Source organism: Ochotona curzoniae, unplaced genomic scaffold (genome assembly GCF_017591425.1).
Source record: "Ochotona curzoniae isolate NIBS_2020 unplaced genomic scaffold, NIBS_Ocur_1.0 contig_48, whole genome shotgun sequence".
NCBI classification, from domain to species: domain Eukaryota; kingdom Metazoa; phylum Chordata; class Mammalia; order Lagomorpha; family Ochotonidae; genus Ochotona; species Ochotona curzoniae.
The window spans coordinates 2,166,406-2,194,320 of NW_024466391.1; the positions used below are offsets into that span (position 1 = coordinate 2,166,406).

Genomic DNA, 27,915 nt, shown 5'->3' on the forward strand with positions numbered 1-27,915 from the left:
TGGCCTGCCACACACCACCAGCCCACTTTAACAACAGGAAGCCAGCGAGGCATGCCAACGGGAACCTCCACTCCACCAGCAGCTTTTGGCTGCTGGGAGACAGGGTGCAGCCTGGCCTGACAGCTTAACAGCGGCCGGCGCCATCTTGGCAGTGAGCTCTGGGGATTGGGGGTGTGGAATCACTGCCCAGGGACAGCCAAGGGTGAGGCCACCCCAGCCGCAGGTGAGGAATGAACCCTGAGGGAGTCCAGCGACAGGCCGCTGTACTTGCAGGTCATGGAAGAGATCCCATCTCAGGAGAAAAATATTACAGTTCTTCAGAAGGCCATCCCAGACCTGCCAAAGGGGCTCCCACGCGCCTGGAGACCAGGACGGCCTAGCGTAGGGCTGCGTTGTCACACGGCCCTCCACCGGCTCCTCAGGGCAGTGCAGGGCATCCCGGCAACACGGCAAGCTGAAAGGAGACCTTAGCCCGAGCTCGGGCGGAGCTGAAAGGGCGCCTGCTACACCGACAAGGTGCTGGCACACAGTTCACAGGACACCAGCAGCAACCACGGCCCCAGGGACTGGGCCAGCAGCTTGTGCCCGACGCCGTCTGCTAGTGCTAGCTGAGGGGCAGGTTTTCATTAAATTAAAGATTTTTTTTAAAAAATAAAAAATTAAAAACATAACATACAGAAGAGAAAATTGGGAAAGATAAGAAACTTTTTCTTAAAGGATTTATTTTTACTGGAAAGACAGATTTACAGAGAGAAGGACAGTCTATCAGCTCCTAGTCTACTCCCCAGGTGGCCACAACAGCCAGGACTGAATCAATCCAAGGCCAGGAGCCAGCAGCTTCCTTGCGGTCTCCCACACAGGTGCAGGGTCCCAAGGCTTTGGGCCGTCCTCCACTGCTTTCCCAGGCCACAGGCAGGAAGCTGGACGGGAAGTGGGGCTGCAGGTACACGAACTGGTGACCATATGGGGTCCCGGCGCTTGGAAGGGGAGGATCATCCCACAGGGCCATCGCAACAGGCCAGAGCGGGAGCCTCTTCACGCTCCAAGCCAGCACAGCAGAGCCTCAGCAATGGGCTGAGGGGGGCACAGTGCATCAACTCACCCTTCAGGACTGTCCCCAAACAACCATCTTGGATAAAGTTCAATACAAGCATTAGACTAACGCCAATGCAACCCAAAACAGAATTAGCAAAAAATTTTAAAATGACAATACAATTTACAACAGCAGCAATAAACTCAAAGTGCAAAACCTATACACAGGGGGGACATAAACGGCTCAATGGCTAAATCCTCACCTTTCAAGTGTCAGGATCTCACATGGGCGCTGGTTCATGTTCTGCTTGCTCCACTTCCCATCCAGGTCCCTGCTTGTGGCCTGGGAGGACGGCCCAAAGCCTTGGGTCCCTGCACCCGCACGGGAGACCAGGAGGAAGCTCCTGGCTCCTGGCCTTGGATTGGTTCAGCTCCAGCCACTGTGGCCATCTGGGGAGAGAACCAGGTGATAGAAGATCTTTCTCTGTTTCTCCTTCTCTCTGTAAATTCAATCTACTTTTCAACAAAAATAAATTTTTAAAAAAACCTTACATACGAGAAGAAAACACAAAACTGTACTGCAAACGTTAGAGGTGTCTCAGTGAGCGACACAACACAGCCACCGACAGGGAGACACGCCGGGCAGTACACAGCCCGGCGCAGACAGCCATCTCTGCAGTCAGCTGCGAGGACTGCCAGGGCCTGTCACACAGCTCAGAGCCAAGCACAGTGCCGAGCCTTGCAAGGAAGACCCAGGGATGCTAGCTGTCTCCAGCTCCACCTCGCCTTCCCGCCAATGTCAACTCCAACATTGGATCCGGCTCAAGTCATCCAGGTGCCACTCCCACAGGGCACTGTACCCAAGGAAGCTCACTCTCTCCCTATCCTTCCCCACGCCGCCACCTTGCATAATAAATAAATGGGGGGCCCAGCACAGTGGCCTAGCAGCTTAAGTCCTCGCCTTGAATAAGCCAGAATCCCATATGGGTGCCAGTTCTAATCCCGGCAGCCCTGCTTTCCCATCCAGCTCCCTGCTTGTGGCCTGGGAAACAGAAGATGGCCTAAGGCCTGGGGACCCTGCATCTGCATGGGAGACCCAGAAGAAGCTCCTGGCTCCTGGCTTTGGATCGGCTCAGTACCAGCTGTTGTGGCTGCTTGGAGAATGAGTCAGCAGATGGAATGTCTTCCTCCCTGTCTCTCTTTCTCCCTATAATTTGACTTTCCAAAAAAAAATAAATAAACCTTAAAAAAATTGAAACAAAGCAGCAGAGAGGAGGGCGTGCACAGTAGGCTCCCACGGCAGTGCCTCTGGAAACACGTTCACTAAACACGATCACATTCAAGACCCAAGGCTGGGCCCAGCAGCGTGGCCTAGCGGCTAAAGTCCTCATCTTGTACGTGCCAGTATCCCATCTGAGTGCCGGTTCTAATCCTAGCAACTCCACTTCCCATCCAGCTCCCTGCCTGTGGCCTGGGAAAGCAGTCAAGGACAGCCCAAAGTCTTGGGGCCCTGCACCCACATGGGAGACCTGGAGGAGGTTTCTGGTTCCTGGCTTCGGATCGGCACAGCACCGACCGTTGCACTCACTTGGGGAATGAATCTTCCTCTCTATCTCTCCTCCTCTCTGTACATCTGACTTTGTAATAAAAATAAATAAATAAAATCCTCCTCTCTATCTCTCCTCCTCTCTGTACATCTGACTTTATAATAAAAATAAATAAATCTTAAAAAAAAAAAAAAAGACCCAAGGCAGTGTGCACAGGAGACACACAAGCACCCCTTCAGAGGTCAGCAGGGAGGCCTGGAGGGCCAGGACCGAAGGGCAGGCCGCAGCCCAACACACTCCTGGCTCCACGGGCAGCACAGCGACAGGCGAGGCGCCCATCCCAGAGCCAGCACAGCCGCACATGGGAGACACAGAAACCACCCCAGGATGGCACCCCGGAACACGGCAGGCGGCAGGAGGGTCTTGCCACACAGTCTTGCCCACCTCCCCCAATACATACACATAATAGGTACACGCTCTAGCCAAACCACGTGGCCCACACTGTGGCACTGCTATGACATGCCACCTGTGCCACGGACACGGGCGGCCTGGCATCAGATCACAGGAAGGAGGGAAGAGGAAGGAAGGGCAGGCCAAGGCTCGCAGGGCACACACAGACAGTGCCCAAGGGCAGGCAGGCCAGGGTGTCAGGAGCCAGTCTACAGCCCAGGACCAGAGCTGAGCCTTGTCAGACACACACAACCCACAGCATTTGCACTACTCCTAGTGATGGCCAAGTTCCAGCCAGCACAAGGGGGCATCCAGGAGGTGGGCACTGCTCACACAGGGCGCTGGCAGACACGTGGCTTTCTCTGGGCCAGACGGCCCCCCAGGGTACACTGAGTGCCCAGCTCATCGCTGCTTGTCCAGGGACTGACCTCTCCTGACCAGAGCATGCCCTCATCGCATGCAGGGACTTTCCTGCCTTCAAGCCGTCGGTGGGAAGGCTAGGGCCCCAGCGCTCCTCATCTGAGCCTGGGCTTCGGGCTTCCAGCTTCCTGCCAGCAAAGCGCACCAGGCAGTGGTCACAGCCCAGCAGCTGGGCTCCAGCCACCCACAGAAAGTGTCACCGGGCCACCGTAGCCATCTGGGGGATGAGCAGATGAGAGATATCGCTAACTCTCTGAGTTTTTATTTAGTTACTTATTTGGCAGAAAGACAAGAGTTTCCCTACCCACCTGTTCCCTCTCCAATGCTTACAACAGCTGGCCTGGGCCATGCCAGGTCAGTACCCAGAACTCTGCCTAGCAGGTGCATCAGCAGGAAACTAGATCAGCAGTGGAACAATCTGGAACCTGAAGTATGCACTCCGATGGGTGGCACCTGCCGACACTGGGCCCACTCCACTCCGGTGACCACAGTGAGCCTGTCACTGCTCGGGGCAGCCAGGGGAGCCGCCTGGCAGGTCACTGGTGTCTTGCCCTCTCTCTCTCTCTCTCTCTCAAGATTTATTTATTTATTTTTTAAATGTAGACCTACAACGAGAAGGAAAGACAAAGAGCTCTTCCATTAGCTGGTACATTCCCCAAATGGCCACAGTGGCCAAAGCTGGTCAGGTCAGGAGCCAGGAGCTCCTGGCTCCCCCCGTGGGTGCAGGTCCATGGCTTTAGGCCATCCTTTGCTGCGTTCCCAGGCCACAGGCAGGGAGCTGGATGGGAAGTGGGGCAGCTGGGACATGAATCGGTGCCCACAGGAGATGCCAGAGCGGCATGTGGAGGATCGGCCTGTTGAACCACCCTGCCAACTGCTCCTGCATGCATTCAACAAGCTCCCCACTCTATGCTCACTCCGGGCCACACTCAGACGAGCACACTGCCCCTGGGCCTCAGCCGGCGGCTCACTCTCCATGTGTCGTGGACAAGAGGCTTTCCCAGATGCTTCCTCCAGGAAGTCCACCAACCAGCAAAGGCCTTCCCAGACAACACGCACACCAGGAACTCTCCTCTACCCAGGGCCATATACACTGTCACCCCAAGGATCCCAGTGAGTGACTCACGCTTCTGCCCCGGGGCTCTGGCCAGCGCTGGCCTCCCCAGCCAGCATTGGGCCCCAAAAGCACAGGGTATGGGGCCTGGCTCAGCAGGGCCAGCACACCAGGGGGACACCTGGAGAGCTCTCAGCTCCCGGCACAGCCCAGTCCGAGCCGCTGCAGGAGTCTGGGGGAGTGAACCATGGACAGAGGATCGGAGAACGTGTGTCCGCCTGATAAACAATGCAAACAAATGACACAGAAATTTACTTTAAAAAATCCACTGGGGCCCAACATAGTAGCCTAGTGGCTAAATCCCCACCTTGTGACCGCCAGGATCCCACACGGATACTGGTTCCTGTCCTGGCTATCCCACCTCCCTTCCAGCTCCCTGCTTGTGGCCTGGGAAGGCAGCAGAGGACGGCACAAAGCAGTGAGAGCCTGTACCCGCGTGGGAGGCCCGGAGGCAGTTCCACGCGCCCGGCTCTGCATCAGTGCAGCTCTGGCCATTGCGGCCACTTGGGCAGTGAGCCAGCAGATGGGGCTTTATTTGCTTCTCTTCCGTGTATCTGCCTTTCCAATAAAAATAAATAAATCTTCTAAAAAAGATCCCTGGGCCCTTCTCCAGGTGCAAAGTGACAGCAAGGCCTAGGAGTCACACCCGTGTGAGGACACACGGGACAGTGCCGCACAGGGAAGTCTGAGCTTCCAGGCAGCCCTACAAGACCTCACCACACACAGGGCACTTCCAGCTGGGGAGCAAGGACCGCAAGGGGAGAGAAGGGACCCCTGCCCAAGATGCTGCAAACAAGGCCCTCCAACCCATGGGCTCAGCCTGCTGGAGGACAGACCCGTAGCTGCTCAAGTTTCCATGACACCATTGCCTGGTACCAAGAATTCTTAGCCAGGCATCAGAGGGGCTCATGTGACCCTGGTCAAGGGCTGCCCGCAGACCCATTCCTGCCAGGGAACCACACCTCCTGCACCCTCACCGCCAACACGCCCAGCTCCAACCAGGAGCTCCAGCAAGCTGTGTGGCACAAGCCAAGCACACAATCACGCAGAAATCCCCAAAGGGACTGACCCGGGACTGACCCTCTCCTGCCTGCACCCAGCACTGGGCCAGCACTGCCCACCCAAGCCCAGACAAGCCAGGACACGACTGCCTCTGGGGACTCCCTGTGCCACAAAGGTGCCCGAACACACAGCCCCAGGCCCTACTCGGGGCCGACAGGGTCCTGGATCAGACCCCCTGTGAGACTGGCCAGTCGTGGGTGGCCTGCTTGTAGCCACCCCAGAGGCACTTGCAGTTCTGGAGCCAAGACAGACTGTATTACCTGGGGCTGTCCCAGGCCCAAGCCCACCCGCCGTGGCCCCACTTCCCTGCCCCATCACAGCAGTAGCTTCTCCAGACACTAGCCCGCCCCGACAGCTCTGCACTCCCAGGGGGACCAGGAGGTCTCAGCACATGAGCCTTGAGCCACAACCTGGTGCCCATGTCCTCCCCAGCAGGTCAGTACCCTTCCGCCTACACCCCCGGAGGTACCCACCGCCTAAGGGGTAGGCTAACACTGACTGAAGCACGTTTCAGGAAGTCACCCCTCCCCAGTCCCTCACCTCTGCCTGTCCAAATCCCACCCAAAGGTCAGCGCTAATCTCGCCCCCGCAAGTGCAGACCAGCCAGCAGCCGAGCACCCCAACACTGGAGGTGCCTGCGACAGCCAGGATATCCACCCAGGGTCACTCCAGCACAAGCCCTGAAAGCGCCCTACCCTCTCCAACCGCAAGTCACCTGCGCCAGCTCGCCCAGCACTGCCGAACACCACATCACTCACCAAGAGCGCCCGAGCAGCACGCACCCGCCGTCTCAGGTGGAGACTGGGCCGCCTGCCCGGGAACGGGTAACAGAAGGCAGCCTCTCTGGGGGCCCACCGCGGGACTCGGTGGTGCAGGAGGGACCACGGGGGAGGGTCCTCCACGCCTCTGCAGCCCAGCCTCCTCCCAGCTGTGTGCAGCCCTCGCCCCCACCAGGTCTCCCATCAACCCACGTCTCCCGCAGGGTTCTTCTAACCAGAGCAGCTCTCCAAAGGCTTTTCCCAAAACACCAAAACATCTGCTAGGGCCGGAATTGGGGAACAGCCTCCTGGGGAGCTGGCCAACTGGCTCGTCACCCCCTAGGCGCCAAGCCCCTTCCCAGCACCCCAAAACAAAGGACTGCAAATGGCCAAAGTCCCAACAGAGACAAGGACGCAAGGGCCACCAGCCAGCAGGTGTGTCACACATCTGTCATGTGTCAGGTGACCACCACGTGTCACACCTGTGTGCACCCCACACCAGCGTATGCCCGGCTCCAAGAGGACGCAACAGAATTAGCTGGGAGAGTTCTGCCATCCTGGCCCCATGAGCATGGGGGGCTAAAGACACTGCCCACCTATCCTGTGCACCCCCAGGAGGTGCCCCTGGCAGAAGATGGCAAGGGCAGGCCCCAACTTCCAGAAGTGAACACAGAAGCCCAGAGACCAGACACTGCCCCCTGGAGGCGGGGCTTCAGACTGGATGACACTGCCCCCCTGGAGGCGGAGCTTCAGACTGGATGACAGGCACTGCTCCCAGGAGGGGACAGGTGTGCAGGCTCCAGGGGCTGGCCAGAACCCCATCCGGCCACTGCAGAACCCAGGGACAGTTGCTAGCTACCGGCTCCCTCCACACAAACCAAGGACAGCCGCCAAGCAGCCACAGGGGCCCCACACGCTCCCCCAGCACTGCTGAGCCCACACACACGCTCCCCCAGCACTGCTGAGCCCACACACACGCTCCCCCTGCACTGCTGAGCCCCCCCCCACACACACACACTCCCCCGGCACTGCTCAGCCCCCCCCCCCACAGGCTCCCACTACAGTGCCGAGGCTCCCCCCCGCACTGCTGAGCCCCCACACACACTCCCCGGCACTGCTGAGCCAGCCCTCCTGACATACACACTCCCCCAGGACGGCTCAACCCCCCTCACAGGCTCCCACTACACTGCTGAGCCTCCCCGCCGCCCGCATGCTCCCCTGCACTGTTGAGTCCCTCTGCACACTGCCCCTGCACACTCCCCCTGTACTGCTGAGCCCCCGCTCAGATGCCACCTCCATTCTTTTTTTTAAGACTTATTTATTTTTATTGGAAAAGCCTCTACATAGAAAGAAGACAGAGAAGATGTTCCGTCCGATGGTTCACTCCCCAAGTGACGGCAATGGCTGGAGCTAAGCCAATCTAAATCCAAAGCCAGGAGCTCTTCCAGGTCTCCCACATGGGTGCAGGGTCCCAAGGCCTTGGGCCGTCCTCGACTGCTTTCCCAGGCCATAGGCAGGGAGCTGGATGGGAAGTGGAGCTGCCAGGATTAGAACTGGCGCCCATACGGGATCCTGGTTGATGCAAGGCGAGGACTTTAACCACTACGCTATCACATCGGGCCCCACCTCCATTCTTAACAGTAAGAAACCACCACAATCCACTTCCTGCCTTCCGTTCCTGCCTGGACCCGCTGCTGGGCCAGCAACACCACCGCCTCGGGAGAGCTTGGACACAGTGCTTCCCGTCCACCCACGTGCTGCTGGACACAGTGATGCCCATACTCAGCCAAGCCCTACATTGCCAATCTCATCTCCCTGCGGGCAGCTGCAATCTCACCCCTACCAATCCTGACACCCGGCCGGGCACCTCCTCACCCCTGCTGACCCCCGCCACCCGGCCAGGCACCTCCTCACCCCTGCTGACCCCCGCCACCCGGCCAGGCACCTCCTCACCCCCACCGTCCCCGACACCCAGCCGGGCACCTCCTCTGCTTGGCCTCCCAGAGCACCAGGCTGCAACACTAACACCGCCAGCCCCCCGCCCTGAGCTCCCGCCCCAACCCCTGCTGCGCGAGCCCTGCCCTGAGCCCAGCACTGAACGCCTGCGCTCTGACAGCAAGGAAAGCCCAGCCTGTCCTCAGGACCCAGGCCACCCCTGCACACTGACACACACTCATGCTCACAGGCACACACTCTCACTCTTCCATTCACACAGCTGCACTCACCCCTACACAAACTCCTACAATGCTGCTACTTTTACACACTGTTGCACACGCACACTCAGTTACACCCTAAACACCTCACAGGAGAAACAGCAGTGCCTTCCAGAGCAGCTGCACACAGCCTGACACAGACAAGGCTGTCGGCACCCCTGAGGCTACGGTCGCACCCAGAGGTCACTGCAGCTCCCACGCCCCTCACCACAGTCAGCCTAAACTCAAACAAAGCCTTAGAAACCCTCCTTGGCACCTGGCACTAAAGCCCTTGCCTTGAACACCCCAGGTTTCCCATATGGGTGCCAGTTCTAATCCTGGCAGCTCCACTTCCCATCCAGCTCCCTGCTAGTGGCCTGGGAAAGCAGTGGAGGACAGCCCAAGGCCTTGGGACCCTGCATCCGAGCGGGAGACCTGGAAGAAGCTCCTGGCTCTGGATCAGCTCAGCTCCAGCCATTGCAGCCACTTGAGGAGTCAATCATCGGACGGAAGGTCTTCCTATCTACCTTTCCAATAAAAATAAATGAATCTTAGGGGAAAAAAAAGTAAAGAAAAGAAGAAGAAACTCCCTTTGGTCCCCGGCCGGGGCAGCAGCAGGTATAGGCGGGGGCCAGGACGGACACACGAGGTGGGCAGTGAGTAGGGGCCCCGGGACACGGCTGAGGTCCTGCTCCTTGGCCAGGACATTCAGCAGGTACTGAGGGAATTTGACAGCCACAAAAATAAAGCAAGCCACACAGGGGGCAGACCTGGCCTCCGCGTCCATCCTCGAGCCAAAGGCACGCAAGCAATTAAGCCACACCACCTCCAGGACACCCTGACTCACTCTCCATGCTTCTGGGCCACGGAGCCCACATCTGACGCTGGGGATGCCAAGCGGGCAGGTGCTCAGCTGGCAGGACACCTCCACAGCCCAGCGAGGGCAGAAGTCACACCCCCATGATCCCAAGGGGAGGACAGCACCCCAAGAGCAGGACAGCCCCAGCAAAGCCAAGCTGCCAGCCCTGAGAGCTGGGTGGGACCCTGGAGGGTAGGACCATTTGGAGGACAGCGGCCCAGAGCAGAGAGCAAGCCACGTGAGGGCACCTGGTGGCAGAAAAGCAGCTACCTAGGAGCCACGGGCCACCTGGGCAGCCAGAATCAGCCTCACCTTCAGCACCCACTGGGCCACCACACACAGGCAGAGACCAGACCATCACACAGCACAGCGCTCACCCGGGGCCTGGCGTGCAGCCGACAGGGCCACAGGAAAGGCACACAGTGGCTATTCCAGACACCAAACAGACACCAACCAACACCATGTGCATACACACACACACGACCCCAGATCAAACGCACACACGACCCCAGATAAACACACACACACACACCCCCAGATACACATACACACACAATTCCAGACACACACACACGACCCCAGATCTGCACACACACACACACACACGTGTCCAGATATAAACGACCCCAGATAAACACACACACACACACACGACCCCAGACACACACCCACGACCCCAGACACACACACACGACCCCCCCCACACACACACGACCCCAGATCTACACACACACACACACGTGTCCAGATATACACGACCCCAGATACACACCCACGACCCCAGACACACACACACGACCCCAGATCTACACACACACACACACACACGTGTCCAGATATACACGACCCCAGATACACACACACACACACCCACAACCCCAGACACACACCCACAACCCCAGACACACACACACGACCCCACACACACACACACACGACCCCAGATCTACACACATACATGACCCCAGATCCACACACCCACGACCCCAGACACACACACACACACAGGATCAGACACACACATACACAGGGTCATGGGTTTACACATCTTCAAATAGAGGTGACAGAGAAACCTGTATTTGGTTTTTGTCTCCTGTTTTTGACCATTTCAACCCTGCAGCAGACCTTCAGAAGCAGGACACAGCAGGCCCTGCGAGGGGGCCAGAGCTCCCACCTCCAGCCCCAACTTCACAGTCCTGGCCAGCCTTCACCTCCTTCCACAGCGCCATGTCCGGCAGCCTCCTGCCCCACAGTCAAGGCCAGGTTCTGACAGCTCCACAAGCACAAAGGGAGCTGCCCGCTCATTCCCACAGCCAGCCTCCCCTGAAGCCTGTCGCCAACGGCCACCCCTGGGGCAGCCAGCCCAAGGCAGGCTCCGGGCAGTGGAGGCCGCTCTAACCCACCTCGTGCCCCGGAAGGACCCAGCGCTATGGGTGACGTTGGCACCAGGGCCTTCACCATCCACCCAGAAAAGAGCCCATGTTCTGCAGCTTCAACACCCAAGAAGACAGATGCTGTAGCCAAGCAGCTTCCTTGTGGGGCTGCACAAGCAGGACTCGACCTGCACGCGTGGACGACAGGACACAGAGGAAGTCAGCTGTCCACCCCACACATGGACACAGTGCCAGTGCCAGCAGGGAGAGGGTGACCCCAACAGGGCCGCAGTCCCGGACGCGGTCACACCTGTACCATGCACCTCCCTGAGTCTGCAGACACGTGCTGTCCACAGACCCCAGCTACAGGCAGCTCCCAGGCCCCCAGCCTCATTGCAGGCACAGCCAGGAGGACACCCAGTTACAGGGCAGCTCCCAGGCCCCAGCCTCACTGCGGGCACAGCCAGGAGGACGCCCAGTTACAGGGCAGCTCCCAGGCCCCAGCCTCACTGCGGGCACAGCCAGGAGGACGCCCCAGCAGGGAGGGGCAACCCTGGGGTCGGGCAGGCCCTGGGCTGCCCTTGGTCACCCCTCCCAAAACACTGTTCTTGGTTCGCTACAAACATCACTGCTACCTAAGCAGGCCAACACCCCGGCTGCAAGCTGGGGCCACAAGCCAAGCTCCCAGCCAGGCCCGGTCCACACAAGCAGCCATAGCTCTCAGCCCCGACGGCATGCCCCGATTCTCAGAACCTGTGCAATCTGGGTGTGGCTCTGGGCTCACTGAAGTCCTCCTTACAAGACCTTGTGTGACAATGTGACAAGCCCAGGACCCCGTGTGAAGGGAGGCTATTCCGACAGATCCCATACCCTTTCCTCAAACATCAACCCCACTTCCCAGCCCAGGAAACAGACCCGACCATCGACATGCCCTGCCCAGGCCCCACCCGTGGGGTCTCTCCGAGCAGCCACCCGCATCTCCAGCTCCCGTAACCTCAGCCTGGCCGGGGAGCCCCCAGTTCTGCACCCCCACCTTTACCAGAGACCCTGTCTGCACCCGGCTCCACCTGGGGGCCCACAGACACTCCTGTCCCCCCTCCCCTGGTCTCCAGGCCAGAGGGAAGAGACACTTTCCAACCATGATTAGGAACCCACGCTGGGGCAAAATGGAAAGGCGGGTAACAGGAAACGGGGGGCTATGCGGAGAAGACCAGCATATCACCCCGAAGGAAGACCTTCAGCAAGGAGCAGGGGCACCTACCGGGAAGGGCACTGCCTCACTGCCGCGTCTCTCGCCCAAGCGCGGTCCTGAAGACCCTCTGACAGCACGGTGTCCTAAGCCGCTGTGATTTCTGAACAGCTGCCGGCGCCTCCCATGCAGACAACCCCCACTCCCTGGGGTCTGCATCCTTCCCACGACACAGCTCAGGTCACAGCCCTTCAGAGCAGACCCCAGCAGCACCCCGGCCTGGACGGAGACCCTCTGTGCTGGCGACGGCAGGGCCCCACGGAGGGGAGTGTCCTTTCACGCCCACCCCAAGGACCTGCAACTGCACTTGCCACCTCGCGCAGCTTGGCAACCCCTGCCTGCTGGGTCGTGACAGCAACAAGCTATCAGCCAGCCAGAGCTCCGCACAGGGCTCCCCCTCGGGCTCCTTCTCGCCACGAAAGGGTCCACAGACACTTGACACACAAGACCGGAAAGAACCTGCCACTTTCTCATGAGCAATGACACGCGGGAGACTAACCACGGCCTCTCATCACGTCACGTCCACCAGGGCATCACCTCCTGCGCCCGGCCCAGGTACACCCCGCCCACCGCACCAGCCCACCGCGCGCCCGAGTCAAGCCTCTGGATCAAACCTGGTGACCCCAAGCTCCCCGAAGCAGGGACGAGGCAGGAGGTGTCTCCGCCAGCAGAGGCCCCTTGGGGCCTCAGGTGGCGCGCCAGCAGTGGACACAGGCGCAGACACAGGCTCCCTGGCCCTCACAGCCAGGCAGCGGGGGGCTTCCTCCTCCCACAGGGCAGGCACCTGCTGAAGCCCACGAGCCCGGACAGGGCACACTGGCCGCCTACTGAAACACCGACAGACATGTGAGGGCAGACGGAGCGGGCAGGGCGGCCCAACTCGTACTGTGGGGAACCTGCCCCCAGCCCCACCCCAGCATCACCCCTCCCTCCCCGGCTTGCCCTTTGCCTGCCCCTCCTGGGCTCAGCGACCCACTGCCGGCCCTCTGCACCCAGCAGGAGGACACGCCAGAGCTGAGGAGGGGCTCTCCACGCTGGGGTGCCAGCCAGGGAGGTGGGGGTGATGGCCAAGGCGGGCACCAAGCTCTCCTGGGCAATCCTGAGGAGCCCTTAGAACTCCGAGCCACGGCAGCTGAGGACGGAGCGTACGCGCATCCCCAGTGCCACCGAGAGCGCCCCCCTCCACACACACACAGCTGCTGCCCACGCCAGGGCTCCGGGCGCTCTGCCTGTCCGGGGCCAGGCGGGAAGCCACGTCACCCCGCCCTGACCTCACCTGGGGGAGGGGGCTGCCAGCCGGCCTGCCAGCCCGCAGGAGAGCAGGCAAGGCCCCGGAAGGGGGGGCCCGGAGGGACACCCCCCGCTGCAGACGTAGGGGAGCCCGGGCGATCCCCAGCTCCCGGGAGCCCCATGGCCGCCCCGGGGAGCCCGCCGCTGGTGCGTCGCCAACAGCGGTGAACCGACACGACCCCGCAGGCCAGGAGGGCCCGGCCCAGCCAGTCGGAAAACGCAGACACCAGAACCCGGAGGCAGAAGCCAAGCGGCCCGGGTCGGGCTTGGGCACAGGGCCCGCGGCAGCCCGGGGGCCCTGCGGGACAGATGACCTTAGCGCGTCAGCCGGCGCGGCGGAACTTCCTGGAAGCAGCGCGCCCGGCAGCCCGCCCTGCGCCCGCCCTGCGCCCGGCGTCCACTCACCTGGGGGCAGCTGGAAGTTCTGAATGTTGGTGGGGTTCTGAGGCGGCTGCGGCAGGCGCGGGGCCAGCACGGTGGGCGTCAGCGCGGCGCGGATCCCGGCGGCGGGGGCCGTGGGCGTCCGGGGCAGGTTCTGGGGCACGGCGCCGGCCGCGCCTTTGGGCAGCCCCGTGGGGGTCCCGGGCGCCGGGCCGGGCAGCGCCCCTTGCATAGTTGGCCCGAGGATCATGCCGGCCGTGGAGCCGGCCGCGCCGCCGGCCGCCAGGGTCTGCGGGGGGGGCGCCGCAGCCGCCGTCGCCGCCGCCACCACCGTCTTGGGCGACTCGGCCTTGACCCCCTGCACGGGCGCCGCGCCGGGCACGCCGGGCCCGGGCTGGCCGCTGCCCCCCGCGGGGCCCCCGGCGGCCGGGGCGGGGGCGGCCCCGGCGCTGCCCCCGTTCTGCGCGGCGGCGGCGGCGGCGGGGGGCGGCGCGGCGGGCGCGGGTCCAGCCGGGTGGCCGGGCGGCCGGGCCAGGGTGGCCGGCGCGGGCGGCGGCGGGGGCGGGGCGGCGGCGGCGGGCGCGGGGCCGGCGGGGGGCGAGGGCGCGGCGGGGGCGGGCGCGGGGGGCGCGGCGGCGGCTGCGGCGGGGGCGCCCAAGAAAGGGGGCGTCTGGATGACAGTGCCGGGCGCGGGCTTGGGGGGCGGCGGCGGCGCGGGCCCGTTGTTGACCAGGCTGACAGCAGGTGCGGCGTGGTGCGAGTTCAGGAGCGCGGCGCCCCCATTCAAAGTTTGCGCGGCGGGGCCGGCGGGCTTGGCGGGCCCGGGGCCGGTGCGGGCGGCCGGCGCGGCGGGGCCGGCGGGCTTGGCGGGGCCGGCGGCGGCGGCGGCGGCGGCGGGCTCCGGCCCCGCGCTGGCGGCGGCGGCGGCGGCGGGGACCGGGGCGCAGGGCCCCGCGCTGGCCTCGGGCGGCGGCCTCAGCTTCGCGGCGGGCGCCGCTGCGGGCCCTGCGGGAGCAAGCGGGCGGCGCGGTGAGCCGGGGCCCTCGCGCCGCGGCCCCCCGCCCCCCGGCCGCGCTCTACCTGCGGGGGGCGGCTCCGGCGGCGCTCCGGGCGCGCCCTCGGCGGGGGCGGCCGCGCCAGTGCCCGCGGCTCCGGCCGGGCTGCCGCTCACAACATGGTTCCCGAGCGCGCCGGCGGCCGCGGCCCGCACCTCGGGCGTGCGCGGCGCGAGGTGGTGGTGGTGGGCCGCGCTGGCCGCCAGCTGCGACTCGAGCGAGCCCACCAGGTCGCTCACCACTTTCTCGTCCACCTCGCTGTTGAAGAAGACCTCGTCCAGCAGATCCGAGCCCGCCGCCATCTTTCCTCCTCGGCCGCCGCCGCCGCCGCCGCTCGGCCGAGCGCGCCTGGGCGGGGAGGAGGTTCCGAGGGGGGCGGCGCGGGGCGGGCGCGGGGCGGCGCGGGGGGCGAGGCCGGCGGCTGCGCAGGCGCGCCCGCCCCCGCGGGGGCTCCCGGCCGCCCCGGATTGGCCGCGGCGCGCGCTTAAAAGGCGCGGCCAATGGCTGCGAGCGCTAGAGGCCGGGACGCGGGCGGGCGGCCGGGCGCGGCGGAGGCCGGCGGCGGGCTGCCGGGCGGGGGGCGGCCCGGGCGGCCGGGGTGGCGGGGTGCCGCGCGGCCGGGCGGGGCGCGGGCCCCGGGCTGGGGGGCGCGGGCCCCGGGGCGCCCGCCGCCGCCGGCCTCCCTCTTTGTCTCCGCGCCTCCAAAATGGCTGCGGCCGAGGCTGACAGGAGCGGCGGCTGAGGCCGGATGGAGCCTGGGGCTGCCGGGCGCCGCGGAGAGCGACCGGGGGCCGTCCCCGTGCGCGTGGCGTGGCCTGCGGCCGCGAGGCTGGCCGAGCGCAGTGACCGGCCGGGGGCGCGGGGAGGGCGCGCGCCGGCATCCCGTGCGGGGTGGTCTCCACCGGCTCGCTTGCGGGGAGGGGCGGCGTGTCTGCAGTCGCGTCTGCCGCCGCGGGACGCTTCCAGTGCCCTGTTGGCATTGTTTAGCCAGGAGCTGGTGTTCTGGGCGCCTGCAGTGGTCTTCTCACTTGTCCATGGGGGAAGCCCAGAGGAGCACCCAGGGCCAGGCCGGCCTCCGCCGGGAGCACCGAGCACCCGGCCCTCCAAGGAAAGGGGTGTTTGGTCTCATAAAATCAGAGGCAGCTTGGTGCTCAAATACAGGCCCCGCATCCCTGGGGGCTGTGCCCGATCCCTTGCCGCCTGGAGGAGGGGGGCACCAGCGGCAGTGCCTGGATGGCTGTGAGCCGGTGACCAGGCGCCCGCGGGCACGGAGCCTCTAGAACTCTGCCAGGGTGGGGGCCCGAGTGTCCCAGCCAGTGAAAGAATCTGGAATTGGACGAGGGAGGCAGGGAGTGCTGCGCTGTGCTGGGTCTCCCCGCAGGCCGCACTGAAGCAAAGGCTGTGACAGACAGCCCAAGCCCCGGGAGACCGGATGGGTGGGAGGTGACGGGCAGCGGGAAGACTGTCACTCCACCTTTCAGAGAATGAACACCTGAGATTTTAAAGCAGAGCCAGCCAGCCCCTGAGTGATGGCCTGCTGGTTCCAAGGTCCCCCTGCAAACCCCACGGAGCCTCGTCTGTGGTCCTGACACTTGGGATCCTTGAGGGCATCATCAGGCCCTACCGGAGCCTCTCACCCTAGTGTGGCCTCCCTTGGCCACTCCCAGCACCCCTGGGTCAGCCTCCCTTGGCCACTCCCAGCACCCCTGGAAGCGCCCCCTGCCCAGTGGTTGCAGGAAGCTGGGTGGCCTACTCAATCACACCTAGGATTGGAGGATTACCAAATGCACAGAGCAGAGGTGGACGCTGTCCACCTGTTGGCCTTGAGGGCTCTAGGGACCTGGCCTCATTTCCTCCTGTTTCAGCAGCTTTGCTTGTCCACAGCTGGAAAGGGGCAATTGTTCTGGGTCTGTACATGACACCATGTTAACAAGGAAAGCTTTTACTGTGGGACCCTTCCTCGTGTGCCCACTGGGAGGCAGCAGCTGCTGGCCGGCGTCCCTGGCTCAGGAGGTCCCCCACCCCGAGGTCCAACCCTAGCTGTTGGGAATACCTGGGCAAGTGGGAGACCCTCTCCCTGCTCCTCAAATAAAATGGCATTTTTAATTTTTGCTTAACCTTTCCGTGCTGTGCTGTATCAAGCACAATGTTTTTGTTGTCTGAAAGCCTCCACCGTAAGAAAATGAAAAAGGACCTAGCACTGTAGGCTTGCAGCTAAAGTCCTCACTTTGTATGCACCATAATCCCATATGGGCCCCAGTTCTAATCCCAGCAATCCCACTTCCCATCCAGCTCCCTGCCTGTGGCCTGGGAAAGCAGTCGAGGACGGCCCAAAGCCTTGGGACCCTGCACCCACGTGGGAGACCCGGAGGAAGCTCCTGGCTCCCGGCTTCAGATCAGCTCAGCTCTGGCCACTTGGGGAGTGAATCAACGGATGGAAGATCTTCCTCTCTGCCTCTCCTCCTATCTGTATATCTCACTTTCCAACAAAAATAAACCGTGGGAAAAAAAGGAAAACGAAAACGGTGAAACTGGGGGGGGGGGGACTGGAGGCCTGACAAGTCCCTAGGGTCCCACTCCCTGGCTGTCCCCGCCAGCCTGGCCTGCCCCTCCCTCAGCTTTGAAGACTGGGAGCAGAGCACCTGGCCAACTGTGTAAGTGCCTGGCGGGGGCGGGGGAGGCACATGACAGCCCGTTACCCCATCATGAACACACACTTGGCCAGGACTGAGGCCTGGGGAGGGCTGCTCCTCACCCCTCCGGCGGATCCACAGGAGCAGCGACACCCCAGCGTCCATCTGGCCAAGCGTGTCATCTCGGGCAGACGCCAGGCCTGGGCACGGGATCCTCTTAGGTGATGACAGCTGGAATGGCCCTGGTCCTGCGCAGGGTCACAGCCGAGGTCCTTGTGGACCTGACAGGGCGAGGAAGCAGCCTGTCCGCCCAGGGAGCCCGGGCAGGACGCGCCCTCCCTGGGGCCAGCAGGACACAAGGCTCAGTGGCCTACAGCGGGCTAATTATTAACTGAGTTCCTGTAGGACCTGCAAGTGATGTTGCAAGCGTGCCAATGGCCTGTGGCAGATGAAAGGTTGCTTGCCCACCAGCCAGGTGGGCCGGAGCCTGACAGGGCAGGCAGACCCTGCGAGGCCAGGCAGACCCTGACAGGCCAGGCACTTGTTGCTGAGAGTCAGGTCAGCTTCTGCGAGACCTGCCCGACATGCAGCTCTCAGCTCTACAGACACTCGCAGTGCCATCACGGGGGAGGGGGGAATGCTGGCAGGTCCTGGACAGCACCCCCACAGGTCAACCCTCCTTAAACATCACCACCATGGCAGAGGGCACGCACGGGCTGGCCTCACTTCCAACACAGGAGCCTGGGGCAGATTGCACCTGCTTCCCGCGCCCACCCCCACTGTAAACTCACTGCCCCTCACATGGCTCCCTAGAATCACTTGTTGACTTGGCCAATTCCTGGCCAACACACTCATGATCTGCTTCTCTTACTCCGTGTAGCAGATGCACCTCGGACAAACCCCTGAGCCTGGCACCGGTGATGTTCAAAGTGTGTTTGTAGGATGGGGGTACATCAAGATGCAATTACAGACAATAACCAGTAAGTGTCTTTAGGCTGCAGCTAAAGTCCTCGCTTTGATGCCCAGGACTCCATCTGGGCGCCGATTGGTATCCCGGCAGCCCCACTTCCCGTCCAGCTCCCTGCTTGTGGCCTGGGAAAGCAGTCAAGGACAGCCCAAAGCCTTGGGACCCTGCACCCACGTGGGAGACCTGGAAGAAGTTCCTGGCTCCTGGCTTCGGATCAGCACAGCATCAGCCATTGCGCTCATTTGGGGAGTGAATCATCGGACGGAAGATCTTTCTCTGTCTCTCCTCCTCTCTGTATATCTGACTTTCCAATAAATAAATAAATCTTTAAAAAAGAAAAAAAAGAAACAGCCTTCAGGGCCGGCAGGGTGGCTCTCCGTGCATGCACCCAGCTGCGGTGCATGGCCCAGCCATGCCTGCATATCCAGGATTGCAGCAGTAAACACCCCAATGCTGGCCCTGGCCACCCCCAGGTGCTCCAGGTGCCATTCCAGGATCCCGACTTCGTCCTCCCCTCTGTGGGGAGTGAAACAGCAGGTGCGAGAACTCTGCCTTTCAAATAAGTATTTAAAAACTAAAGTCAGCTGGGGCTGGCATGGTGACATAGCAAGCTAAGCCTTCAGATGCTGCACTAGCATCCCACATGGGCGTTGGTTCTGTCCTGGCAACCCTGCTTCCCATCCAGCTTCCAGCCTGTGGTCTGGGAAGCAGTAGAGGATGACCAAAAACCTTGGGACTGCACCCCCCTGGGAGGCCTGGCGGAGGCTCCTGGCCTCAGATTGGCTCAGCTCTGGCCATTGCTGCCACTTGGGAAGCAACTCAGCAGATGGAAGATCTTCCTCTCTGTATATCTGACTTTCCAATAAAAATAAATAAATCTGTTTTTTAAAAAGAGGTTCATGGCAACAACTGTTCCCCACCCTCCTTCCTGCCAAGCCCTGAGAACCGGGGCAGCAGCGGGCAGGGACTGCAGGCCCCTCCTGTCTCCCTGGCCCCATTGGCAGAGAGCAGCTCCTAGAGGCTCATCCAGTGGGACAGAGGTCCCAGGGGCCTGGGCAGCTGCAGGTGCAAGACCAGCCACTCAGGACACCAGTGTTGAAACTTAAGGCAACGGGGTCTCTGGTGACGGCATGAGACAAAGAGGGGGCCACGAAAGGTTCCTTGTGTTTTTAACATTTGCTTATTTATTTATGTAAAAGAGCATCTCTCTCTCACACACACACCTTCCATCTGATGGCCAGAACAACCAGGATTAGGCCAGGATGAGGCCAAGAGCCAGGAGCCCCAGCCTGCTTTCCTTCGTGGGTGCAGGACTCCAGCACTCGGCCGTCTTCTGCTGCTTCCCAAGGCATTAGCAGGCAGCGGCTCAGCAGCGAGAGGAGCTGGAATTGACCAGCGCCCGTGTGGGGTGGATGTTGGCCCCTGGGGAGGGGACTGGACACTCTACAAGGGACAGCTGCAGGGCAATGTGTCAGACCAGGATTCCTGTGTGGGGCGGGAAGCCCACACAAGTGAGCCCCGGCCCAAGCTGAAAAGGGCGGGGAACAGAGAGAGAAGGGGGTAGCTGAGAAGCTGTTGGGGGCAGCAGGGGAAGGGCAGGCCACATCCTGGAGGAGGAAGGTGTTGGGGGGAAGGGTACAAGGGCTGAGCCTGGGCCAGATGTGGCAGTGACCCAGGAACATACACCCAACGTGCGCCCACCTGATGAAGCCAGCCTGGCACAGGGACAGGAGATGTCGCTGTCTTTGTCCAGTGAATTCTGTTCCTGAGAAGCACAGGTGACTATGGGCACAAGCCAGGGAGGGCTCCCCAGAAGGGCTGGAGCACGCACAGAGAGAAGGCAGGGGAGGGCAGAGCAAACGTGGGGGAGTACGGAGCGGCGGGGTGCACAGGGCAGGTAGGACAGAGGCCTTGAGAGCTAAGCCAGGGACACCCAGAGCCACTGCATATCCCGCAAGAGGGCATCAGCATCCTTTTGCTAAAGACTGCCTGCCACCTCCTGGCATGGGTTCTTGCAGCACGTGTGTCCTGCAAACTGCCCAGCCATCCGGCTGCATCGTGGGCGATCGCAGCACACAGCAGGTGAAAGATGGGCTCGTGGACGGCCACTGGCAGCGTGGCTCTGTGAACTAGCACCCTGGCCTGCTTGGCTTGCTTCCAATACCTTCCACAACCACAAGGGCCTGGAGTGGCTCACTCGCGTGGCGTGCACAAGCCCTCCCCAGCTGGGGAAGGCAGGTGTGCATCGGACTCTGGGGTGAAACCTTCACCATCAGGTGCTGAGTAAGGTCACACGGGCCCTGAGAGGAGTACTGCTAGGGGACAGAGCATCCTCAACGTCCTCCCAGGCCCGCAGCCATACCAAGCTGCACCCAGGACTCCGGGAGAGGCCCCAGAGTGGGGACAATGACGACAGCACGGGGTGAGGCTTCCATTCCAACTGTTAGTCAGTAGAGTGCGTCTCAGCAAGCCACCTCTCTTCTGAACTCACCTACGAGGAGGAGTGTATGTGGGGGTGGGGATGAGACAAGAAGCTGAACAGGGAGAGCCTTCCTGTTCACAGATCACAGGCTCTTGCACACAGAAAGGCTTGGGAAGTCACTAAAAGTCTGTGCGAGGAACTGGCATGGTGGCACGGCAGCTAAGCCTCCACCTTCAGCGCCAGCGTCCCATGTGAATGTCAGTACGTGTCAACAGCGGAGGACGGCCCAAGGCCGTGGGACCCCGCACCCACGGGGAGACCCGGAAGAAGCTCCTGGTTTCCAGCTTTGGATCAGCTCAGTTCTGGCTGACTCGGTCATTTGGGAAGTGAACTAGTAATTGGAAGATCTCTCTGACTCTCCCTGTATTCCTTCCAATAGATCCAGGCCTGGCGCAGTAGCCTAGCAGCTAAAATCATCAGCTTGAATGTGCCATGATCCCATGTGGGCACCGGTTCTAATCCTTGCAGCTCCACTTGCCATCCAGCTCCCTGCCTGTGGCCTGGGAAAGCAGTAGAAAACGGCCCAAAGCCTTAGGACCCTGCACCCGCATGGGAGACCTGGAAGAAGTTCCTGGCTCCTGGTTTCGGATCGGCACAGCACCGGCAATTGTGGTCACTTGGGGAGTGAATCATTGGATGAAAGATCTTCCTCTCTGTCCCTCCTCCTCTCTGTACATCTGACTTTGCAATACAAATAAAATAAATCTTTTTTAAAAAGTAAATAGATCTTTTTATAGGATTTATTTTTATTGGAAAGTCAGATTTACAGAGGAGAGACAGAGAAAGATCTTCCACATGTTGGTTCACTCCCCAAGTGGCAGCAATGGCCAGAGCTTAACCAATCTGAAGCCCAGAGTTGGAAACAGGAGCTTCCTCTGGGTCTCCCACATGGGTGCAGGTCCCAAGGCTTTGGGCCGTCCTCGACTGCTTTCCCAGGCCACAAGCAGGGAGCTGGATGAGAAGTGGAGCAGCTGGGACATGAATTGGCACCTAGATGGGATCCCAGGTGTGCAAGGCAAAGACTTTAGCCAATAGACTACCACACTGGGTCCAAGTAAACAAATCTTAAGAAATAATAATTAAATAATAACAGAACAGGTAGACCCAGGCTAGGGGAGGGGCGCCTCCTTCCTCAGCCCCCTAGTTCTCAAATCTCTGGGAGGCTAGATTTGGGGCTGGCTCTATGGCTCAGCAAGCTAAGCCACTGCCTGAGAGGCCAGCATCCCACATTAGAGTGCTGGTTCAAGTCCCCTGCTGCACTGCTTCTCATCCAGCCCTCACTCGGGTGCCTGCCAAAGCAGCCAAGAGCTTGTCCCAAGGACCTGGCTTCCACGTTGAGCCAAACCCAGTTTCTCTCCCTACTCAGTCTCCTCCTTATATGGCCAAATCAACCTTAAAAAGGGGAGGGGGCCAGGGTTATAAGTGAATTCCGGAAGCTCAGGCAATGAAGCAGGGTGAGGCTGACTGGTAGTCCACCCTTCCCTGCTGGGTTGGGGGCTTTAGGTCTGGGGGTTTATCAGTACCTTGGGGCAGCTTCCTGAGGGAGATCTGTCATAGCTGTCATAGTGCCCACTGCACCCCCACAGGCCACCACCATGTCCATGGGCTTGACCTCAGAGGTACCCCTGGGACTGCACCTGTCTCCCCTGCCCCTACCAGGACTTCCCCCCACCTCCACCCCATTCCACTCCAGCACAAGAACCGGCTGACCCAGCCTGGACAGTGGGCAGCCTGCCCAATCAGCAGTGGCCGTAGTCAGGGGAGGCCCCAGGAGCACCGACTCAACAGGACACAGATTCCAAAGAGGAGAGCCAGGGCTGGGTCCCCTCCCCAGAGGTGGCCCATAGTGCCCACCCCAAGTGCGGGTGACTGGCTAGATCCTCCTGCTGCTGGGGGTGACCTGGGGGGGTCCCTACCACCAGTCCCAGGCTAGGTCACGTTCCTCACAGGACCCCAGCCCCTGCTGTGCACGCCTGAGGACCCGGTGACAGCCACTTGTGCCCCTGCTAGGGCCTCAGGGCAGCCTGAGCTGCGGCGGCCTCACCCAGCTGGCCCAGACTGGTCCAGCCCAGGGCACGTGCTCCCCACTTCTGCTGTGTCCTTGTCCTCCTCCTTCCTTCTCTCACAGGTGCAAACTTGCCAAGAAAGCCCTGCAGCTACGTCCAGAGAACAGAACGGTTCAGGCAAGCAGGCATGCAGCAGGGTGGCACAGCCTGGGCAAGGATACATGTGAGCATGCCAGCGCAGGGGCTGGGGGATGCCAGGAGCAGTGGCCGGCCCAACACCAGGACTCCAACTGTCTCAGGTGGTTAGAATGTGTGGAGAGGAGGCTGATAGTGGGGCTGGAGGGCTGTTAACCAGGCTGCACTGAGGGGATAATGACAAGATGAGGGCAATTAAACAATTGAAAACCACGTGGGGGAGCCGGCAGCTGCACAGAGGCCTGGCAGGCAGCAGACAGGAGGGCAAGTCCAAGTGCACATTCGACGCCAGAGACACTCAAGCTCCCTGCCAAGGTGAGGGTGCCCGGCCAAAGCCAGGGCCCCACTGGGAGCTGGAACACAGAGGACACCCTAGATGCTCCTGAACCCCGCAAGCCACTGGGAGCCAGCCCACTATGGTGGACTGACCCCAGACAGACCCACAGTGCTTGGTCAACACTATTTCGCCAACACTGCAAGGGACCTGTGGACGCACCCCGAGACGTCCCCTCCCCCAGTCCTCCCCGTCCCTGCGGTATACACAGGCAGCTACCCGGCTCCAGGTTCCATGACCACGGAGGGGTTCAGTGCCATTGTGGTAAGGTGCCCCATTCCCCTGACGTGCAGGGATGTGGCTGGACAGCACGGGGGCATGCCCCCGGTGAATCCTGACTGCCCCAAGAACGTGGGGGGAGAGCAGGGACCCCATGGGAAGCTGCCTTGACACAGGGAGAGGCCTGCAGGGAAAATGGCCCTGTGTGTACGCACACACATGTGTGAGTCGACCACCTGCTCCTGTAGAGCCAGAGAGGTTTTGCTGGGTGAGCACCTCCGAGGGTGGACAGGCTGGGCTGGGCAGCCATGCTGGGCCCTCTGCCCTCAGCTCTCTGCTGGCCTGGCAGTCCCTGTTAGGTCTGCACCCCAGCTGGCAGCTCCTGGCCCACCTTGGCCTCCCCCACTTTCCTCATGCCTTTGTGACAACCGGCAGGTTCGGCCACATGCTGGGAGGGCTGGGAGGACATGCGACAGCATTCTCACATGGACCGTGGCTCCCTGGGTGGGCATGGCCACACCTATGCTGCCCTCAATTTCCTGTCCACACAGCATTGGTCACTATGGACCGTACTCCCTTTGCAAGCCAGGCGTGGGGAGCCCCGAGCACAATGCCTGGGACACCTCATCTAATTGTTACGTCATCTGCCACATCACCTCTCGGCTTATTCGCTCAGAAACAGGGATGCACTCTGCCACACCTCTGGACTGAAGACCTGGGGAGGCGCGAGCCGGGCTCAGAGGGGAGGGGCAGTGGTCCGCGGGTGGGTGGGTGGGGAGAGGACCATGGGTTCCAAGGCATTCTTCCGAGCCAGGCATGACCCTGTCCCTGCAGGCGGGAGAGCCTGTCCCCAAACATCACCCACGCAGTCCAGCCACTGGCTGGTCCTCCCAGAGTTAGGCAGAACTGCGGTGGGACTCAGCAGCTGTGTGGCTGGGGACAAGCTTAGGGGAAAACACAGGTCCACACACAGCCGTTCGTAGCAGCGCTGTGTGCTTTGCAAACACACCTACGTGCGAGCAGCCAGCACAAACAGGCCGCCGATGACACACTCCCATTCACAGGAAAATCCCAGGAGATAAGGATGCCCAGAGTGGGGCGGGACAGGCTGTGGTGCCCACTCACATGGCTTCCCCTGTGGGGTGATGACAACGTTGCCGAGAGCGTACTCTGCACAGTTGGGCAGAAGCCCTTGCACTGCAGGCCAGCAGGTGGACTGGGACAAGCTCTGGCCCAGGTCAGCCCACACAGATCACGTCACACACAAGTTGCCCAGCTCTGTGATGGTCACTGTCACTTGAACCTTGCAGGGGACAGAGGAGGAGGATTGTTGGGGACAGAAGTGGCCCTGTTCATCCAAGACTGAGCTGCTCTGCCACTGAGCCACTGGGAAGCTATCACAGGCCCTGCCCCCGACCCAGCCCTGGGCACCTGCTGGGAAAGTGGCACACCTGAGGAGTGCCCTTCTCTGCTGCTCTCTCACAGCCCCATCTGCCCCCATCACAGCCCTCAGGACCAGGACCTGCCTCCTGGGTCCACCACCTGACCCTGACACAGCCTAGGGCAACCCAAGGGAAGGATCGCTGTCAGCAAGCCGCACCTGCGTGAGCTGGCTGCCTTGGTACTCAGGACACCTTTGCTCAAAGCTAGATGACCTCAGTATGCAGAAAAGAAACCCCGTGCTGGCCTGTGGGGCGCTGCTGGCAAGGCCAGGCTTCTAGGAGGCCGGGCCACCTGCTCACATGGCCTCATTCTGGAGGACCCTTGTTCTCTCCACCATCCTTGTCCTATCAGGTGCAGGGACACACCCAGCCTGGCCTCTGGTTACCATGGCAGCCCCCAGGACACAGCTTGCATCCTTCAGGGGGAGTCGGAGTCAGGAGGTAACTGCCTGTGGCAAGTGGCGACTTTCCACGCCAAGCTGCAGCCCCAGGAGCCTCCGTCGGGCAGCCACGTCTGGCCTCCGGCAGTGGCCCACCCGGGTCAGCAGTGGCAGACTGCTAGACACTGGCTGGGGGACCCTGGGTCAGCCCTCATCTGAGCAGCTGGGGCTCCTCTGTGATTCCCCTTGGGGGTGGGGTGGGGAAAAGGGGCAAGAATGGCTAGAAAGGGTGCGGGACAGAAAGGGGATGCTTCTGCGGAGCAGGTGTGCAGAGTGCCATGCGGGTATTTCATGAGGATTCTGACACCTATTCCTCCTTCTGTGCTGGCCATGTGGGTCCCCAGCCCCCTCAGCCTCGTGCGTGGCAGACCCTGTCCGCCTGGTCCCATGAGAGCTCAGGAACGAGGCCCAGCTCCCATGTGCCCACCCTGTAGACAGCGCACTGGCTTCCAGCCTCAGGACCACCTGCTCACCTGAGTCAGCTGCCTGTGCTTGCCGGTTACCCAGCAGGGCTTCGGAGGGCGGGGAGTGCCGGCCATTCCTTACCTGGAGGATAGCAGAGGCACACACAGCTCTCCGGCCGGCCCCCCACGAGGAGTGGAATGCAGCAGGAGCAGCGGTCCCACCACCCCGCCGATGTCGGGAGCCCTGTCCTCACACAGGTGTGGTGGAGACGGGCCAGCTGCCCCTGGCCCTCTGCACAGGTGGTCTCCCACCTGCGGAGCCCTTCGGAGGCCTGGAGGCCTCATCACCTTGGCTTGGGGTGCAGCCAGCGCTAGCCGGCACCTTAACAGTGGGCAGATAGAATGTGGCTGCACCCCCCACCCTCTGTTCACTGCTTGGGCATGTCAGTGAAGATGTTAATATTCTTCATATTTCTAATTGTGTACTTTCAAAAGAGTTCCTGGACAGGTGGTAGCTAACACTAAGGAAATGTTGATTCCACCTTCAGCGGGAAGCCCTGGTCGTCTCTGGCCCCTGCCTACCTGCCTCCACTTACTGAAGTTAATCAGAAGTTTTGCATTGTATGATAAAACATTGTACCTTTCAAACTAATTGGAGAGAGATAGCTTAAACCCCCTGACTTGTGCCACGCGGAGCAGTGGCTCCTGGTGTAGAGGGAGCTGCTGTCATCAAGCTTGAGCTGTAAAGGCCCCTAACATCCTACACTTGGGTCCAGCGTGCTCTCTCTCACACTCCGCAGCATCAGCAGCCAGGTAACAGGAAAGCAGGCGGGCGGTCCACCTGCCAGGATTCCTCAGCAGAGCGCCCCTCAGCCTGGGGAGGGCAGTCGGTGGCCACCGGAAGAGCTGCCCATCTTCCAGGGAGCCACAGGAAGGATGTCCCAGCCTGGAGGACAGGATACCCTGTCCGGTCTAGGACAGAGATGGCACCCCCAGTGTCCTCCACGTAAGGCAGGCCTGGTGCACCTGCTGGGCACCTGGGGCCCAGGATCCAACTGCGTTGAGGGAAGCACACAGGAGCACATGGCTCCAAAACCTGGGGGTCTGATAACCCAGGAAGGGGATGGCAGGAGGAACTCAGCTGCTGAGCTCACCAGGATTGGGGACACCTGCTCAGGACCATGGTTTTTGATGCCCCAGCCAGTAGGCCCATCTTCCCGGGCAGGGCTCCCTAGGCAGTGTCAAGGGGTGAGGCTGTGGGCAGATGCTGTAGACCACCTCCAAGCCTTTCCATGCCGTGGGGGCCTCCGCCCAGCTGATGTCTCGGCCTGAGGGAGCAGCAGGTGGGGGCCTCGGGCTGTTCTCAGCCGCGGGCAACCCATTTCAGCACCCACGCAGGTAAGATCTCCCACAGAGGTGCCTGAGTCCCTGCTCTCCGCTAATGGCCTGGGACAGCACAGGAGCACAGCCAGGGCCGGACCCTGCACCCACCCGGGAGACCCAGAGAAATGGCCCAGCTCTAGCCAGTCCGGCCATGTGGGCAGTGAAGCCCCGGGTGGAACACCACGGCCTCTCCTCCCAACCCTGCTTTTCAAGTAAATCTTTTACAAGCACATTCAGTTTAGGTTCTGACCAAGTTCACGGAGCACAGAGAGGTGAGGCGCAGGAGTCACAAATGGTACTTGTCTCCTATTCCACTGCCACAGCCCCGCGCAGACAGCCGCCCTCCCCGCAGGACACGCAGCGGACGCCCCGCGCAGCGCGTGGACATGTGGGCAGTGATCGCTCGCTCAGCCTCGCTCGCCCCCTGGGGATGCCGCCCAGCCCCGGAGCGAAGCCCCGGGGTGTCCGCACGCAGGGACCCGGGGTGTCCGCACGCAGGGACCCGGGGTGTCCGCACGCAGGGACCCGGGGTGTCCGCACGCAGGGACCCGGGGTCTCCATTCCTCACGCAGGGATCGCGGCGTCTCCACTCCACACACTCGGGGACCCGGCGTCTCCACACACTCGG

General features: G+C 61.7%; 1 protein-coding gene across 1 annotated transcript in view; it reads right to left on the bottom strand.

Moving 5' to 3' along the window:
- The window catches only part of TAF4 (TATA-box binding protein associated factor 4), a 41,021-nt gene extending 25,924 nt beyond the window's left edge, over positions 1-15,097 (bottom strand). The window contains exon 1 of the mRNA XM_040988242.1: positions 13,752-15,097. Coding sequence (XP_040844176.1) covers positions 13,752-15,084 — 1,333 coding nt within the window. The 5' untranslated portion in view covers positions 15,085-15,097. The remainder of the gene's footprint in view (positions 1-13,751) is intronic.
- Between the last annotated feature and the right edge of the window lie 12,818 nt (positions 15,098-27,915).